At 37.6% G+C, this 15,887-nt stretch overlaps 3 protein-coding genes and 1 pseudogene across 3 annotated transcripts; 1 reads left to right on the top strand and 3 right to left on the bottom strand.

Annotated features, from left to right (window-relative positions):
- Window positions 1–4,455: 4,455 nt before the first annotated feature.
- Window positions 4,456–5,832, bottom strand: LOC103328910 (1,4-dihydroxy-2-naphthoyl-CoA thioesterase 1-like). Its single transcript, XM_008231327.3, has 3 exons — window positions 5,653–5,832; window positions 5,328–5,519; window positions 4,456–4,720 (listed from the first exon to the last, which is right to left on the bottom strand). Exons 1-3 carry the CDS (start codon window positions 5,830–5,832, stop codon window positions 4,535–4,537), a joined length of 558 nt encoding a protein of 185 aa, XP_008229549.2. The 3' UTR covers window positions 4,456–4,534.
- On the bottom strand, window positions 4,456–13,910 carry LOC103328913 (1,4-dihydroxy-2-naphthoyl-CoA thioesterase 1-like). Its single transcript, XM_008231329.3, has 4 exons — window positions 13,437–13,910; window positions 13,112–13,303; window positions 12,782–12,965; window positions 4,456–4,503 (listed from the first exon to the last, which is right to left on the bottom strand). The coding sequence occupies exons 1-3, from the start codon at window positions 13,602–13,604 to the stop codon at window positions 12,813–12,815; spliced, it is 513 nt and encodes a 170-aa protein (XP_008229551.1). The 5' UTR covers window positions 13,605–13,910; the 3' UTR covers window positions 4,456–4,503; window positions 12,782–12,812.
- Window positions 5,884–12,299, bottom strand: LOC103328911 (putative methyltransferase PMT14). The gene is given in 7 exon segments (XM_089041208.1): window positions 5,884–6,658; window positions 6,661–6,941; window positions 8,111–8,393; window positions 9,048–9,129; window positions 9,131–9,278; window positions 9,569–10,233; window positions 11,592–12,299. Coding segments are annotated over 6 exon segments (1,581 nt in total). The 5' UTR covers window positions 10,201–10,233; window positions 11,592–12,299; the 3' UTR covers window positions 5,884–6,503.
- Window positions 13,810–15,798, top strand: LOC103329041 (pentatricopeptide repeat-containing protein At1g08070, chloroplastic pseudogene; annotated as a pseudogene).
- The last annotated feature ends 89 nt before the right edge of the window (window positions 15,799–15,887 follow it).

The following is a 15,887-nucleotide window of genomic DNA, read 5'->3' on the forward strand; positions in this document are numbered from 1 at the left end:
ATTGGGAACCAAATAAAAAATTCTAATCAAACCGTTAGGTTCGATGAAGGGTTAGTTATAATCTTCCAATGAACATTTTCTGCTTGACGAATAACGCACCCAACAACAAAAAGAGATTGTGCTACACTACCACAAAGTGACTAGCTAAGTATTGAACTCACCGCAAATATATATATTGTTCTTGTATTATTGCGAATAGAACCTGCGACTTACTTTCCAATTAAGTGGGAACAACTATCACTAAATCAAAGACTAGTTGGCAGTGACTCATTGCTAACCTTCAGTTTGATGTTTAAAATTCAGGTAGATTATCTTCTAGGACTGTAAAATCATTTTTGTCGGTACAGAAGATTTGAATTTAGAATATATTTTTAAATTAGAAAGAGAAATATCACCATATAAAAACTAGTCATTAGATTAGACTGTAACATTTCTTCGTAATCCTAACAAAATATGGATACTAAAAATATTGACAAGCACTTTTGTTGACCTATGTTTAAGTAAGTCATGATTCCCATTACATTATAAATTTCAGATAAAAGAAAACAAAAAGGGAGACTTCACCTCAACAAAGTAAAATCTCACATGCCATAATAAGGTAGGGCCAAGAATCCAAGATCAAGCCGTTTGAGTCATGGTGATAGGCATTGAGTTCCATACTATTATTATTATTATTTTTTTTTCTGCTGAATAATAATTATCAGAACGTTGGCTGTTGGATCATCTGCCCTCCATAATTATTAGAAAAAAGGGCTTCTGTTGTTCAAGGTGGGTGCCTATAAACGTCAAGTGAATTAATTAATGAAAAATAAAGGATGGAAGTGACAAACAAAGACATGAGAAGCAGCATGGCTCAACCACAGATACTCACCGAAACAGAAACGAAAAAGACCCCCCAAATTATAAGATTCACAATCCTTATTAGATGTTTTAGATGTAATGAACAAAACTATAACCCATAACATGTTATTTCTGCTTTATTCTACTTCTATAACCTATAGTTGTTTATAGATTATTACTGCTTCTATAGCTTACTTCTCCGTTTGATTATCTTGATTCTATAACAAGTTAGGTGTTGAAGGAAAATGTGAACCTCTCAACATAATTTCACCACCACTAATTAATTAATGAGGTTTTATTATTTTAAGTTCGTCCTATTCGAGACGCAAGTCTTTTAATTACAATCCCTTACTACAAGAAAACCCTTTGATTCCATCATAAAGAAACAGAGTGTGTGTGTTTGGTTTTGCACCCAAGTCCAACCTCCTTGATGAGATCAAATATTTGCAATGAATAAATGACGCAAAGGGAGGAATGTGAATGAGTTTGATTGAGGAGTGTTTGAGTGAATTTAGCATAAACCAGTTCTAAATTTTGGAAATTAATACCCTTTTAAAGATCAAACCAACGTAAGATTTGTGGAGATTTGATTGATGAGAATTTGCCCACTAATTGAGAATCAAACCGGCATAGTGTGGGTCTTTGAGACAGATTTGGAGATTTTAATAGGTAGATGACTTATGGGAGAAATTGGAAATTAATGGGTAAATGTGGCCTACTAATTGAGAATTTCTGTTTGAGAGATTTGAATTTAATCTCAATGAAATTTGCATGGGTAGATGACCCGTGAAAAATTGGATGATTTTATACCACTTTTCTTGTTGTCAATGTCTAAGAAAAATAATGAGTAATTTTAATTATCCCATTAATTTTTCCTAAAAATTGAAAATTGCGCTTGGGAAATTGTTTTGGCAAAATTTGGTTAAGATAAACCAAGAATTTAAATTTGGTTGCTGTTGCGTCTATTGGGATGTTAGATTGTCTACGTACTCTTGACGGGATCAAACCGACGTAGTTCCAAACATTTGATTTAATTTGCGTGGTTTTGTACCACTTGGTCCTTTGGTGTGGTTTTGTACCACTTGGGTCTTCATTGGGAATTAATGGGACTTTTCTTATTTTAGCCCATTGATTCATAGTTTGAGAATTCATGACTTTGCACCAATTATTCACCAACTGGATTTTTAATAGACAAAATCGTTGGGCATGAGACGAGCCCGTTGTATTTGAGATTGTCGAGTCTTGAAATATTGGCTTGATACCGCCGGGCCTTGAAAGAGGTGTACACTGCGCCAGTTAATTTTCGATTAATGCCTTTCCCTTCTCCATCTGGTTCCTTCACGGCTTGGGGCTAGAAATAGATGTCTTTCAATTTCATCAAGACACCCAAGGACAAAAATCCTTCTCCCAATGAAGTACGGATAGGCCATATTGTTCTTTGTCGGGCTTGAAGACAAGAGGCACAAGAAGAACAGGCCCTTTTCTGAATAGGATTAGACCCCAAAGAGATGTGCCTCCTCTTCTTTTATCTTTTGCTGACTTTTCTTTTTTCTTCGTAATGGCTATCTTGTTTTTTTGTCTGTTGCTGAAGCTTTCCTTCAGTTAAAAAAAGAAACATGGCTGCTTTTCCCATTTTTTTATGGCTGAAGCAAACCACTTTTTTTAAGTCATATTTGCTTTTGACTGGTGTCTCTTTTTTTCAAACCAGCAACCCAAACAAAAAAAGTGGCGTACAGCCACTTTTTCTTTCCTTAATTTTTTTTTTGTTGCTGTTCTTGACTTTTTTTCTTTTTGCGGCCTCCTTTCTTTCTCTTCTCTGCTGCCCATTTTTTCGTTTTGTTGGCATACAGACAAGCACGAGATGAGGACCTCAAGCAAGACGTGGGCTGATTTTTATTTGCTGTGAGATTAAACCCCTCCATGGTTTTGTTTGTGGGTTTTGTACCCAAGTTTGTACCCAAACTGGATCCAAGCAAGAGACTTCCAGGGAGGAACTTTGTTGACGATGCACAAAAAATAAAGGTGTTGAACCGAAGTGGCTCACTTTCTTGAATTGAAACTGCCAGTTTCATTGATTTGGCTGTAGTAAGAGAAGCCCAGAAAATTCCGGGAGTTTCTCCACGTCTGTTAATGGCACCACAAACCACCTCTGGTTTTGTGATGGTTAGCCCATCATGATAAGCAATCCTTATAGAGTGCTTGTGAATTGGATGTTGAGCACATCCTGAAAGCGTCTGAGAGGAGCTGCACCTCGGAGTAGATCAGGACTTGATCTCATAAATGATTGAAATCATCTTGGCTGTCAATCCATAGCTGGATGTCATGAAGGTATTTGAGAGGAGATACGCCTTAGAGTAGATTCTTGACTTAATTTGTGATGATTTCAAACATCATAGCCAAGAATTCCCATGGGTTGATTGTACTGGATGTTGAGTGCTTCCTTGGAAGTCTTTGAACAGAGCCTTGCCATAGAGAGATTCCTAACTTTTTTTCATGATGATAGAAGTCACCATAGCCAGGAATCCTCTTATGTGCTTGCTCTTCCTTTTGTTCCTGCTGCTCCTCAAGCCTTGTGACCTTTCTTTTTTCAAATGGTATCTCTCCACAGCCTGCCGGTTGCCCTCCTCTTTTTCTCTGCAACCCTCCTGCCTTTTATAGAGTGATTGCCAGAAAGAGTTTTGAGATGGAACAATCCTCGTTCAAATTGGACTCTTCCTCCCACTTGATCAAACCCATGTTCCCATTTTTTTTTTTTTTTGTTCGGGTGAATTTTTTTGGTTCAACAATAGGTTATTTGAATTTTGATTTGTGCAGTTTATATTAGCCTTAATTCTGTAACAATAGACAGTGTCTTTACTAAAATTTTCTCATTTGTTTACACAAACACCTATCATTTACCAAATTTATGGCAACAAAATGAACATCAAAGCTCAAGTGTTTTGGCTTTTGGCTTAATTGTCTTATACCTATTTAATAATTGTCACAATTGTTCTGCATTTGTTTTCGATTGGTTCAATAGATTGAGGTCATACTTTTGTCCATCAGATTAATAGTATGTTTGATGCATCTAGAGTGTTGTTTGGCCTGTTCAATTTTTAAACTCAATTATGTCATGATAGTTATTGCCCTCGCCCAAATTTTTTCATTTATATACACCAAGACCTGTCATTTTCCAAATTATGCCAACAGAGTCAAAACCTCTGCAGAGAAGGAGAAAGAATTTAAGTCACCTGCACAGCAGAGCCAATAAGACCTAGATCCCTTTCCAACAGACGTCAAAGTAGAGGAATCCCTTTCCACCACCCAATACCATATCTATAAACACATGTTCAAACTCTTGAACAATGAACAGCTGAAAACTGCTCATATTTTGATGTTTATATAGCTGCTTAATTTATTAAAATATGCCCAATATTTTCAAACAACAAGCAGCACATAAACATGTTTGTTTATTTTTTGTAATTTAAGCTTGCTAAACTAAGCATGATCCTACTATTTAGATCTCCATGGTTATATAAATGGTATCATCTTCCTTGCATATTTTCACTACTTTATACACTTTTCCTTACAATTTCAAAACCCGCAGCATCGTGTGGGCACCATTGCTAGTTATAATGCTAAAATCAAAGTGTCTTTAATTTCTCCATTGGTTCAATAACAAAAAGAGTTGAACATGAATAGGATACAACAGAACTTATAATTTGGCTATAAATGAATAGGATACAACAGAACTTATAATTTGGCTACTTATAGCATCACCGGCATCTTTTGCATGCTCTGGCACAGGCATGTTGCATAAAAGAGTAACTCTTGATGATGATACTAAGGATTTGATGTCTGAGTTTGAAGGATTAATCTTCCACAGTCTCACCTCCCAAACCTGCCCAAAATTGCCAAATCAAAACAACCTTGAATGATATAATCTGTTTATTGAATATATTAAGTAAATGAAATGATAATTGGAAGAGATACTTGATGATGAAGTGATGTAGGATATGGGTGAATTGAGAATTTATGTAGTTTAGCGGAAGCGAAAACAATGGAAAACAGAAAATAGAACAAAAGGGATAGGTCTGGAATCTCTCCAGGGGTTTGGCTTCACACCAAGTAATCTTCAATCTCTAGAAAATAAACTTTACTCAATACACAAATCTCAACTCTCATAATGAATTACATAGAAGGGGTATTTATCATAGTAAACTTATTTTAGGAAAGAAATCCTAATCCAAATAAAATAGCAAACTTAGAAATCCTACTGAAATCTGGAAAAACTAAAAATCCTAATGAATCTGGAAAACTTAGAGAACCTAGGAACTAACAAATAAATTAGGAAACTAATTAATAATTCCCCCTTCCATCTCTTTCGTTTGTAAACCCTAATGGTTGACAAAGATGTCCTCATCATGAAGACTGGAGAGGACTAGGAGCCTGGGAGATGGATTATAATTAAGAAGACAAGGAGGATAGGAATGCGATGGTGGAGGAACCTGAATGGTTTTGCCAAGATTGACAGGCGTGGCTTCAGCAAAGATATGGTCACCAAGCTCAGCACGCTTCAAATGGTTGATGCTGAGGTGAATCCCAGCCACCCTTTGAAAACCAGAGGCCAGGTGGGCTCCTATGCTAGCCAGAGACTCAGCTATGAGAGCTGATACCCCTCCATGCAACACCTTGAAAGGCTGGTCTCAGCAGCAAAGAAGAGTTAGTCATGTTACTTATTTCATTAACATCTTCTTTTAGACTTTCAGCAGGAAAAAGATACATTATGTGAACAAACAAAGAAAGATAGAAAGAAAGAAAGAAGATGATGACCTGACAGCACTTTTGGGTGACATGGAGGTGACCGGAGACCTTTTTTGGGGTTACCTCTTCAATCTCGAACCCAATTTCATGAAGGGAAACATCCAAAGCCTCTGTCTTTGACCGTGGTGATGGTGATGGTGGTGGTGGTGGTGGTGCTGATGATGGCTTGGATTGGGACCGGGAAGCCATATGTGTATAGTTTCCTTCTCTGGCCTTTGGTGGTTTCCTTTGTTGTATAGATGATAGAACCAAAGCAATTCAATTCCCATTCATTGTTGGCTGTTGTTTGTTTGGCTTTTCCTGGATGAGAGTGGGTGGGAAGACTTTTTGCATTGGAGATGGCGAATATCATATGACATACTGTTTGGTCTTCGGTTGGTGGTGGCATTTCATCCTTTATTTATCTGGAGGGTCCACCACTGTCATAGCATTGTTGGATAGATGGAAAGGTAGTTTAGTCCACACATAGCATTGTTGGATACGAGGTTAGGTCGTAGGAGCGCCTGTTAATCTGTAATGTCTGAAGGAGGGAGGATTAGGTGGATAGGCTCCTGGTCTTTGTCATCTGTTCATTAGGAATAGTAAATTGTCGATTTTGCCCTTTACTAAATTTTTCCTTATGTTCCCTTCTTACCCCTCTCTTTGGATGCTAACTCTCCCCACTGTTTCGTTTCCACAGAACGATCGTCCGCTTCGAACCAGCTTGGTTGGGCTGGTTGGGGGGCAGCCATGGGATGCAAGGCTTCGGTCTTCGGGATTCGTTTGGGGCCGTTGATTTCCATTTGGGCTGGCGCCGTGGGAATCTTGCCGTTCGTTTAACAAGCCCCGGAGGAAACTGATACACTTCCAACAAGGCAAATTTATGTGTGAGAGAGAGAGAGAGAGAGAGAGAGAGAGAGAGAGAGAGGGGCATACCAGTCATGATAAATGCCAATGAGACCTCTCTCATAAATAACACCTAAAGTGTTCTTTGCAATCGTAGGCACAACATTCATAACCCAAGATTTTCGTGATCAAGGGCTGCTGCAAATCCTCCAAGGCCTGCATTCATATCCATGACATTCCGATATCTGGTAGTGACAATCAAGTTGTTGATTCTTTTGTAAGTATTTACATGCTTTTTCCAAAGTTTATTATCCTCTTGGTAAGATTCAGTAGTAACTCTGTCAACTAAACCATTAGCTATTCGAGGAGGGACTGCATAAAGCCTCGCAGGAAACTTCAACGCCCCCACTACTACTTCATTTGCATTGGTAACCTCAGGAGAGGGGGTTACGCATGTGTCCATTTTCTTGTACCTGAAACATACCACATAAAACTAAGAATTATGATTGCTGTAACAATCTAACTCTAGAACTGGAATACATCCTTTCAAAAATGCCCTTATCAGAATTGAATAGGACATGCATGTATGGAGAAAATAAGAAGAAAAAAGGACGGCCAAATGAACTTGAGCAAGCGAGATAGAAATAGACTGAAACTTCATCACTGATCTAAGGGAACTCGCCTTGTATAATTGCAACACTTGTAGGAAATGAAGCTAATCTTTGCAATTACTAGAATCATAGAATGACAAAGGGGGGAAAATAACATAAAAGCGAAGTAGAAAAGAGAAAGTGTTCACTCTAATAAATGGAATCTAAAGTTATACAATCATTCTGCTTATATCAATGCATTTTAGGTAATTCTGAACTAGGGGACCAACTCAAACAATAAAAATCCGTCCAACTTCTACTGTCGACTCCATAGCATTGACTAACATAAAATTCATAAGCACAAGATTTTCTTCTAACCAAAGTGTGTGCAAGAACACAATGGGAGGTAGGGGCTTAATTACCTTGTGTTCCCAAATAAAACAGAATTATTGTCTAGACCAACATAATAACTACAGAAGGACAGGGCACAAGAAAATTCCAGTCTACAAATATAAAGTAACGAGTGATGGAAGAGGTACAAAGACATTAACTGAAAAACTTTTCACAAACTGGAGGCATGCAACCAGCACATCACGTTTACAGAGGGGTGGGAATGTGGAATATGTGCAACATGCCAATTCGACTACCATGTCTCTGTAAAACGTATGTTATGTTTAACAGTTTCCTAGATAAGTGGACTGATTTGTTGGTTGAAACCATAGTCAGTAACCAATTCACTACATTTTTTCTCTTTGATTACTTCTTGTTTTGAGAAATATTGACAGGGAAATCCAGCAACAGCTACTTCATATTATATAATTTGAGGTTTTCAAAAAGGGTTTCCTTGCATTATCCTGTGACCTGTCACCTGCTGCAAAGTCCTGCGCCTCTTTCCCCTAACTGAGTATGTCCCACTTCTGGAAAAATCTACCAAACCTCAAGTTAGAGGCAAGGGAGACTTGATCCAGAAGCCATGAGATTATCTTTAAACGTGATTAGTGACTATTTAAGAACAATAAACAAGGCTCCTCAGCACAGTTCCTGGTACTCACCAGACATCATCAGCATCCTCTGTCTGGCATACATTGACACATTTGCTTTTGCAGGATTTTGTATTAACTTTTTTCTTCCAAATAGCCATATCTCCGTTCTCATACTTTTTCTCCCAGCAAAGACTTTCATCTAGTGCTTCAATCTGTCTTTGCTCTGTCTGGACATCCTCCTTAGACCGCTTCCACGTTTTGTAGTATGTCTTCCAATTACTTGGAGGTCCAGACAAGATCCAATATCCACCAGGTCTAAGGACCCGATCAACTTCTTTTAGGTACATCCCATCTACACACAGCCGTTCATATGTGAATCATTTAACTTCCAGCACTTACAGAGATATTCAGTAAATAAACTATTCTTGAATGTCGAAACATGGAAAACAAAGTTAAAAGATGGGACTACAATCAGAAGCCTTCTTTTATATAGAAGTCAACAGATGAGGATGGATTAAGGAAGTCAATATCAACCAAAACAAAACTTGGGAAAATAAAATTTTAGCAGGGTTGGTAACTAAATTAATTGCTAGATATGTAAGACGTGCAGACAATTTATCACCCTTGTAAGACTTATTTACACTTTTTGGCATAAAATCTCATGGAAAACATGAAGTTACATAGAAAAATAGTCTTCAAAATGAAAGTGTGCAAATCAGTAATCATTTATACCAATGGAAATCAAGTATAAATGTTTACCAAACGACACTAAGCTTATTTCAGTGGTCAACCTTGAGAGTCGAGGCAAGATTGTGACAATTAATTTGACCATATGATCTGAGTATGGAAATAGATATAGATATGTTTTTACTATCTGTATTCAACTTAAGAGTTCACTAATTCAACTCTATTTTAATATATATATATATATATATATATATATAAAGAAACTAAGGAAATCAAATGTGATTACTCAAGCTTAATGCTGGTCACATTGAGATCTTACCATTTGCAGTCCATTGAATTAAACACCGAGAGCACTGAGCCATATCAAAGGCCCTAGATGGGTATGGAAGACGAATTGATCCAAAGCACACCGATAACAGCAGGTACACCTCGCTCCAATGCAAACTGCACTTGTGCTACATGATTATCCCGTGGTGCAAAGGACATGGCTAATACATTACATGTATCATGCTTGGTCTCATTAGTAAAGAACCACATATGAACAAAAGAACTGTGTGTGAACATGTATACTAGGATAGCTCACTGCTTACATTCATACATGATTTAGCTAAATATATATTACACAGTATCATTGAATGTGCATTTGCATTCACTATACGCACAAGCAAATCTACCTAACATTCTCTGGAGACTGAAAAGCCATTGTTGTACTCAAAGTCATGGATTGACTAAAGGAATTTAAGTCACTCAAATTAAATGCAAATGACAGAATGGCAATGTGAAGCAATGAATGTACACATGCAAATGCAAAAATAAAAGCACAAGCATAGTTAAGAAAACCAACATACACCACAACCAGTATCCAATGCTGTCCTGACAGAGCCATCTGAAATCGGAATAACTGATGCGAGTTCGTCAATATATGCACCAGCGCCTTGGGGGAACATTGTTCCTCCACCTGGAAATTTGAAAACATTTCCCTGAAACGGCACCCAGTTCTGAACAGCTTTCTCAACTGTCAGGCCTTTATAAGGGGCGTTGGCATAGTGGACATATTCACGGCCTTTAGGCCAGGGGAAAGGAGTCATATCCTTTATGGCTGGAATAAGAATATGCAATTTTTCTTCTTCTGGTGGACAATGCCTTTCCCTGGGGAATTTAATTGCTCGGTCTTGCTCTTGACAAGGAGTATAATCAGCATACTTAACATCACAAGGCTTGAACTCTTTGGCTTTAGGTTCAGAGGGTTCAACTATCTCCTCAATATTGTGATGTGTTTCAAAGTTCAAATTAGTAAAGACATTGCTGCAATCTGTCTGCTTGGTTACTGGAAATGCTATGCTATCTCCTTTTCCAAAACCACTCTTTTTCCATGTTCCAAGAAGGTAGAAGAAACAACACAGAGCAATAATAACGAATATAGATATCGTGCTTCTTGTTCTGTTTCCTGAAGAATTATGCTTAGATTTCATGATATTGTTGCAATTAACTCCCTCAACCCTGCACTAATAATAGAAAACTTACAGTCGATTATTTTAAGTAAATGGTCAATAGTTGAGAATTGACAGAATAAGTATGCTTAAAGAAAAAATAATAATTAGCACGTTGCAGTCTGTTATAAATAAATAACATATCTCAATAACTTGATTAATTGTTCCAAAGTGTGGTTAATTTCTCCTACACAAATTTGCAGTCTGATATACATCAGACTTTTAATCAGCTCGACTTTTGGTAAATAACCTACCTACAGAGGATTTTGCAATCATTCTACTTTCAACCAATAATGAAAGCACAAATTCGCCCTCCGTTTGGATGAGGGAAAATAACTTGGAATTAAGCTAAAAGTCGGGAAATTAAGAGGAGAAATTGACAATTCCCTTGTTTGGCAACACAAGTGCGGAATTTGTTAAATGATGTGCGGAAAAAATTGTGGAAATGGGGCATCAAATTCCCAAGTTTAATTTCCACCAAAATAGGTTTCATTTCACAATTTCCATAATGTCATTTACAAAATTCGACATACATAAATCCAAACACTGAAATCTTCAATTGCCAAAAATTAAAATTATAGAAATCTAAATTCCGTCATTTTCAATTCCTTCATTCAAACAGAGGGAAAATATCATCAGATCAGTACCGAGAAGTAACTAATTGACACAAAATTTCCAGGAAGATAATAAAATAAATCCAGATGGCATCACCGTTTCAAGATTGAGACATGAGAAACATGACGGATTCGGGATACGGTAAGTTTCTAGAGGCTATGAACTACGCATACATTTATGGTTAAGGACTTTAAGAAATAAGCAGCAACTAGATTTGTTGAAGAGAGAGTGAGTTTGCAATCACAGCAGGATTAAATGAACTAAGGAAGGAGTGGATTAAATTAAACTTAGCGACTTTCTGGTATATCCATTGTCATTGCTATTCCAAAGTATGGGATTGGATTAAATTAAGGATTAACATCACCAGTAGGCAAACGTTACAATTTTACTAATCTGTAGCTCTTTTCATTTTCTTTCTCAGTTGGGGATCAAGAATTACCACCTCCAGTCCAAAATAGAAAGTTATCAATCATCCATTGCCTTAAATCAAGCTGCCCTCTTGGATCCGAAAATGTTCAATCCCTTGATCCGAAGCCCATAAAACTAAATCTTAAACCTTTTAAGCCAAAAACAAAAACAAGATCACACTCTTTTTCCACACAGCCCATAAAAGAAAAAGCAAGTGCAAGCACAGATCTTGTGCTATTATACAGTGGGAAGAAAACAAAAAACCAAAAAATGACATTAAAATGATGCCAAGAAGAACAATGCATAAAGAGAAAATAGTAAGAGGTGAAAACCGGGATCAAATAGCTAACCTGAAAATGGGACAGAATGGTGTGAAAGCTTTAGAGAGATGAGCCCTCCAGTGGGTATATGGTATTTGAAGTTCTCTCTCCCTCCACTCCCCCCACAGTGCTAGTGACTAGTGAGAGAATCTGCGAAGCAGAGAGAGAGAGAGAGAGAGAGAGAGAGAGTGTGTGTGTGTGAAATCACAGTGAGTGAGTGAGTGAGAGAGAATTTATGTAGAGCAGAGAGAGAGTATATAGGAAGAGAGTGAGAGGTGGTGGAGGCAATGTAGAAATTTGATGTCTTTGGTCTTCAACTCTGCTTTGGAAACTCACTTGGTTGAACTTGAGTTATCCGCCGACAGAGCCATTATGCGCTACTCTCTGGAGCATGCAATGAGCTGTAGCCCTTCCGAGGACAATTCTAATCCCAAAATGAAACTACATAAAAGAGGTATCCATATAAATCACCATGCGACTTGTAGTCAGGGTGGAACCAAAAACTTTCATACGGGTGAGCTATAAATGTTTCTTTTTCGGTTTAAGTAGATGCAGGGGTTGGAATGAGGTGAGCTAATTTTCACTAAATATACTAAATTTTCTAAAGTAACACTAATGTTTACTAATCCGTTATTGAATTAGGAGAAATTGAATTGAGAATGAATTAAATTGAGGAGGTGTTGGATTGAGGAGAATTAGAATTTCGGATTCCAAATTTATGTCAACAGAGTTAAAACTTTTGCAAAGAAGGACAAAGAATTTAAGTCACCTGCACAGCAGAGCTAACAAGACCTAAATCCCCTTCCAACAGACATCAAAGTAGAGGAATCCCTTTCCACCACCCAATACCATATATATAAACACCTGTTCAAACTCTTTTGAACAATAAACAGCTAAAAACTGCTCATATTTTGATGTTTTATAGTTGCTTAATTTATTAAAATATGCCCAATATTTTCAAATAACAACAGCACGTAAAACATGTTAGTTTATTTTTTGTAATTTAAGCTTGCTAAACTAAGCATGATCCTACTATTTAGATCTCCATGGTTATATAAATGGTATCATCTTGCTTGCATATTTTCACGACTTTATACACATTTTCTTACAATTTCAAAACCTGCAGCATCGTGCGGGCACCATTGCTAGTTATAATGCTAAAATCAAAGTGTCTTTAATTTCTCCATTGCTAGTTATAATGCTAATCAACAGGTTCAAAGAGAGTTGAACATGAATAGGGTACAACAAAACTTATAATTTGGCATACTTCTTTAGAGCATCACCGGCATCTTTTGCATGCTCTGGTACAGACATGTTGCATAAAAGAGTAACTCTTGATGATGATACTAAGGATTTGATGTCTGAGTTTGAAGGATTAATCTTCCACAGTCTCACCTCCCAAACCTGCCCAAAATTGCCAAATCAAAACAATTTTGAATGATATAATCTGTTTATTGAATATATTAAGTAAATGAAATGATAAATTGATGAAAGATTAAAATATAAAAAACCAAGGAGGATAGGAATGCGACGGTGAAGAGCAGAGGAACCTGAATGGTTTTGCCAAGATTGACAGGCGTGGCTTCAGCAAAGATATGGTCACCAAGCTCCGCACGCTTCAAATGGTTGATGCTGAGGTGAATCCCAGCCACTCTTTGTAAACCAGAGGCCAGGTGGGCTCCTATGCTAGCTAGAGCCTCAGCTATGAGAGCTGATACCCCTCCATGCAACACCTTGAAAGGCTGGTCTCAGCAGCAAAGAAGAGTTAGTCATATTACTTATTTCATTAACATCTTCTTTTAGACTTTCAGCAGGAAAAAGATTCATCATATGAACAAACAAAGAAAGATAGAAAGAAAGAAAGAAGATGATGACCTGACAGCACTTTTGGGTGACATGGAGGTGACCGGAGACCTTTTTTGGGGTTACCTCTTCAATCTCGAACCCAATTTCATGAAGGGGAACATCCAAAGCCTCCGTCTTTGACCGCGGAGATGGTGGAGGTGGTGCTGATGATGGCTTGGATTGGGACCGGGAAGCCATGTCTGTATCAATATATTATATATAAATAAATATATATATATATATATATCAGTGTATATGTTGTTACAATTGTGGTATATATCTATGCTCTTAGTTTCCTTCTCTGGCCTTCGGTGGTTTCCTTTGTTCTACAGTTTGGTCTTTGGTCTTTGGTGTTTGGTTGGTGGTGGCATGTCATCCTTTGTTCATCTGTTCTGGTTCAGGGATGGATAGATGGAAGGGTAGTTTAGTCCACACATAGCATTGTTGGAGACGAGGTTAGGTGGGAGGAGCGCCCGTCAATCTGTGATGTCTAAAGGAGGGAGGAGGATTAGGTGGCTAGGCTACTGGTCTTTGTCATCTGTTCATTTTTGCCATTATTTATTATTATTGTCCTTTTCTCTTTTTATTTTGTCAAAAGTTAGGAACGGAGAGAAGAATTTTCTTACAACATACTGTCAAGTTGTCAAAAGGATTCGAATATGAAACTACTCACCTATAAATTAAGATCTTTTCTCATTAGACTATACCCATGTTGGTTATTCCTTTCCTCAACTGGGCTCTTTTATGTGGCCATAAATTTAGACAGGAAGCCACTATCATCTTTTGTTTTATCTTTTCAGTGGATTAGCACCTTATTTACTTAAATATCCAATAACTTTTTGTTTTCTTTTTAAGCCCTTTATCTAGATCTAGATTTCGGACAATTTAATCCTTATGGGTTGCGCGTTGCGCGTGTTTTGTATGCTTACGTATCTCAACTTTTGATTCTAACTTGTATAATATGTAGTAAAATATAAAGTTATTCCAACTCTTTTCTTTTGAACTTACATGGAACGTAAGTATGGTCAAGATGTTGTTTCCTGGACTTGGAACGTAAGATTTCCTGGGGATCGGGTCCTGCTAAGTGTGGCTTTGTAGAGGAAGCAATTCTTAAGTTTATGTCCATGGATGTAGAGCCTAATTATGCTACTCTTGTCATTGTTATGTCTGCTTATTTTAGTTTAGGAGCTTTCAAGTTTGGTAAAGTTGTTCATGGCTATTGCCTGAGGAATTTATGGAAGGAGTATTATTTTGGACAATGCAGGGTTGGATTTCTATTTGAGATGTGGGTCTTTGGTGAGTGCCAGGTACCTGTTTGTAAATATGCCTAAGAGGGATTGTGTATTCTTGGACTGGCATGGTGGGTGGTTATGCACAAAGAGGCTTTTGTGAAGAGGCAGCGAGGCTTTTCCAACAAATGGTACAAGGAGGGGAAGCTGAGCCTAATGAGGCTACCATTGTCAACATATTGTCAGCGTGTTCTTCGATTGGGGCACTGAGTTTAGGCCAGTGGATTCATCCCTATGTAAGTACGTGGCGGATCTCATGGTGAATGGCAATGTTGGAAATGCCTTACTCAACATGTATGACAAGTGTGGCAATTTCAGTGTTTAAAGTCCTGGATTGTAAGGATATCATTTCGTGGAGCAACAGCTCTTTTCGCTTATGCTAGTCCACGGGGTTCCTCCTGATGATGTAACCTTCCTTGGCTTGTTATCAGCATGCAGTCACACAGGCCTAGTTGATCAAGGGTTGATATTCCTTAATGCTATGAAAGATGTTTACGGGATTGTTCCTAAAACGCAGCATTATGCCTGTGTGGTTGATATGTATGGCCAAGAACCAGAGGGTTTCATTAAAGAAATGCCAACAAAAGCAGATGGCTCTGTTTGGGAGCTCTGCTTAATGCTTGCAGGATTCATGGGAATGATAAGATGTTTGAGAGGATCAGGGATGGTCTCCTCAAGAGTAGAGGATTAAGCACTGGAACTTATGCTCTATTGTCGAATTCGTATGCTAATCATGATAGATGGGATGATGCTAATGAGGTTCGTGACAAAATGAGACAGATGGGGCTGAAGAAACTGCCTGGATGTAGTCATAGAGGTTGATCCATCTGTCTCTCCATAGGATGATCTCAGTACATTATTGCCATACCTTTAAAGTAGCCGCTTCTCCTATTTTCAGCTCTAATAGGAAATAGAAAATATCGTAACACATTGGCATTCTTTTCTTCTTCTTTTTCTGCTTGGAACATTCGCATGTTTTTAGATCATCTATCTATCATGTGACGAGGTCCTATTCTGACCCATCCTCTATAAGTTTGTAACAGTGCTGATTCACAATCTGAAAAATAAGATGCTTTAGGCAAAGAGAATGAATATTGAAGTTACAGTATCTTAAACTATACGTTGAACTTCAATAAAACAAACAAAAATAATAATTTAACACCCAAAATTGGCTGAAATTATAAAAAAACAA

This window comes from Prunus mume, linkage group LG7 (assembly GCF_029339155.1).
Source record: "Prunus mume cultivar Tortuosa linkage group LG7, ASM2933915v1, whole genome shotgun sequence".
Lineage (NCBI taxonomy): Eukaryota > Viridiplantae > Streptophyta > Magnoliopsida > Rosales > Rosaceae > Prunus > Prunus mume.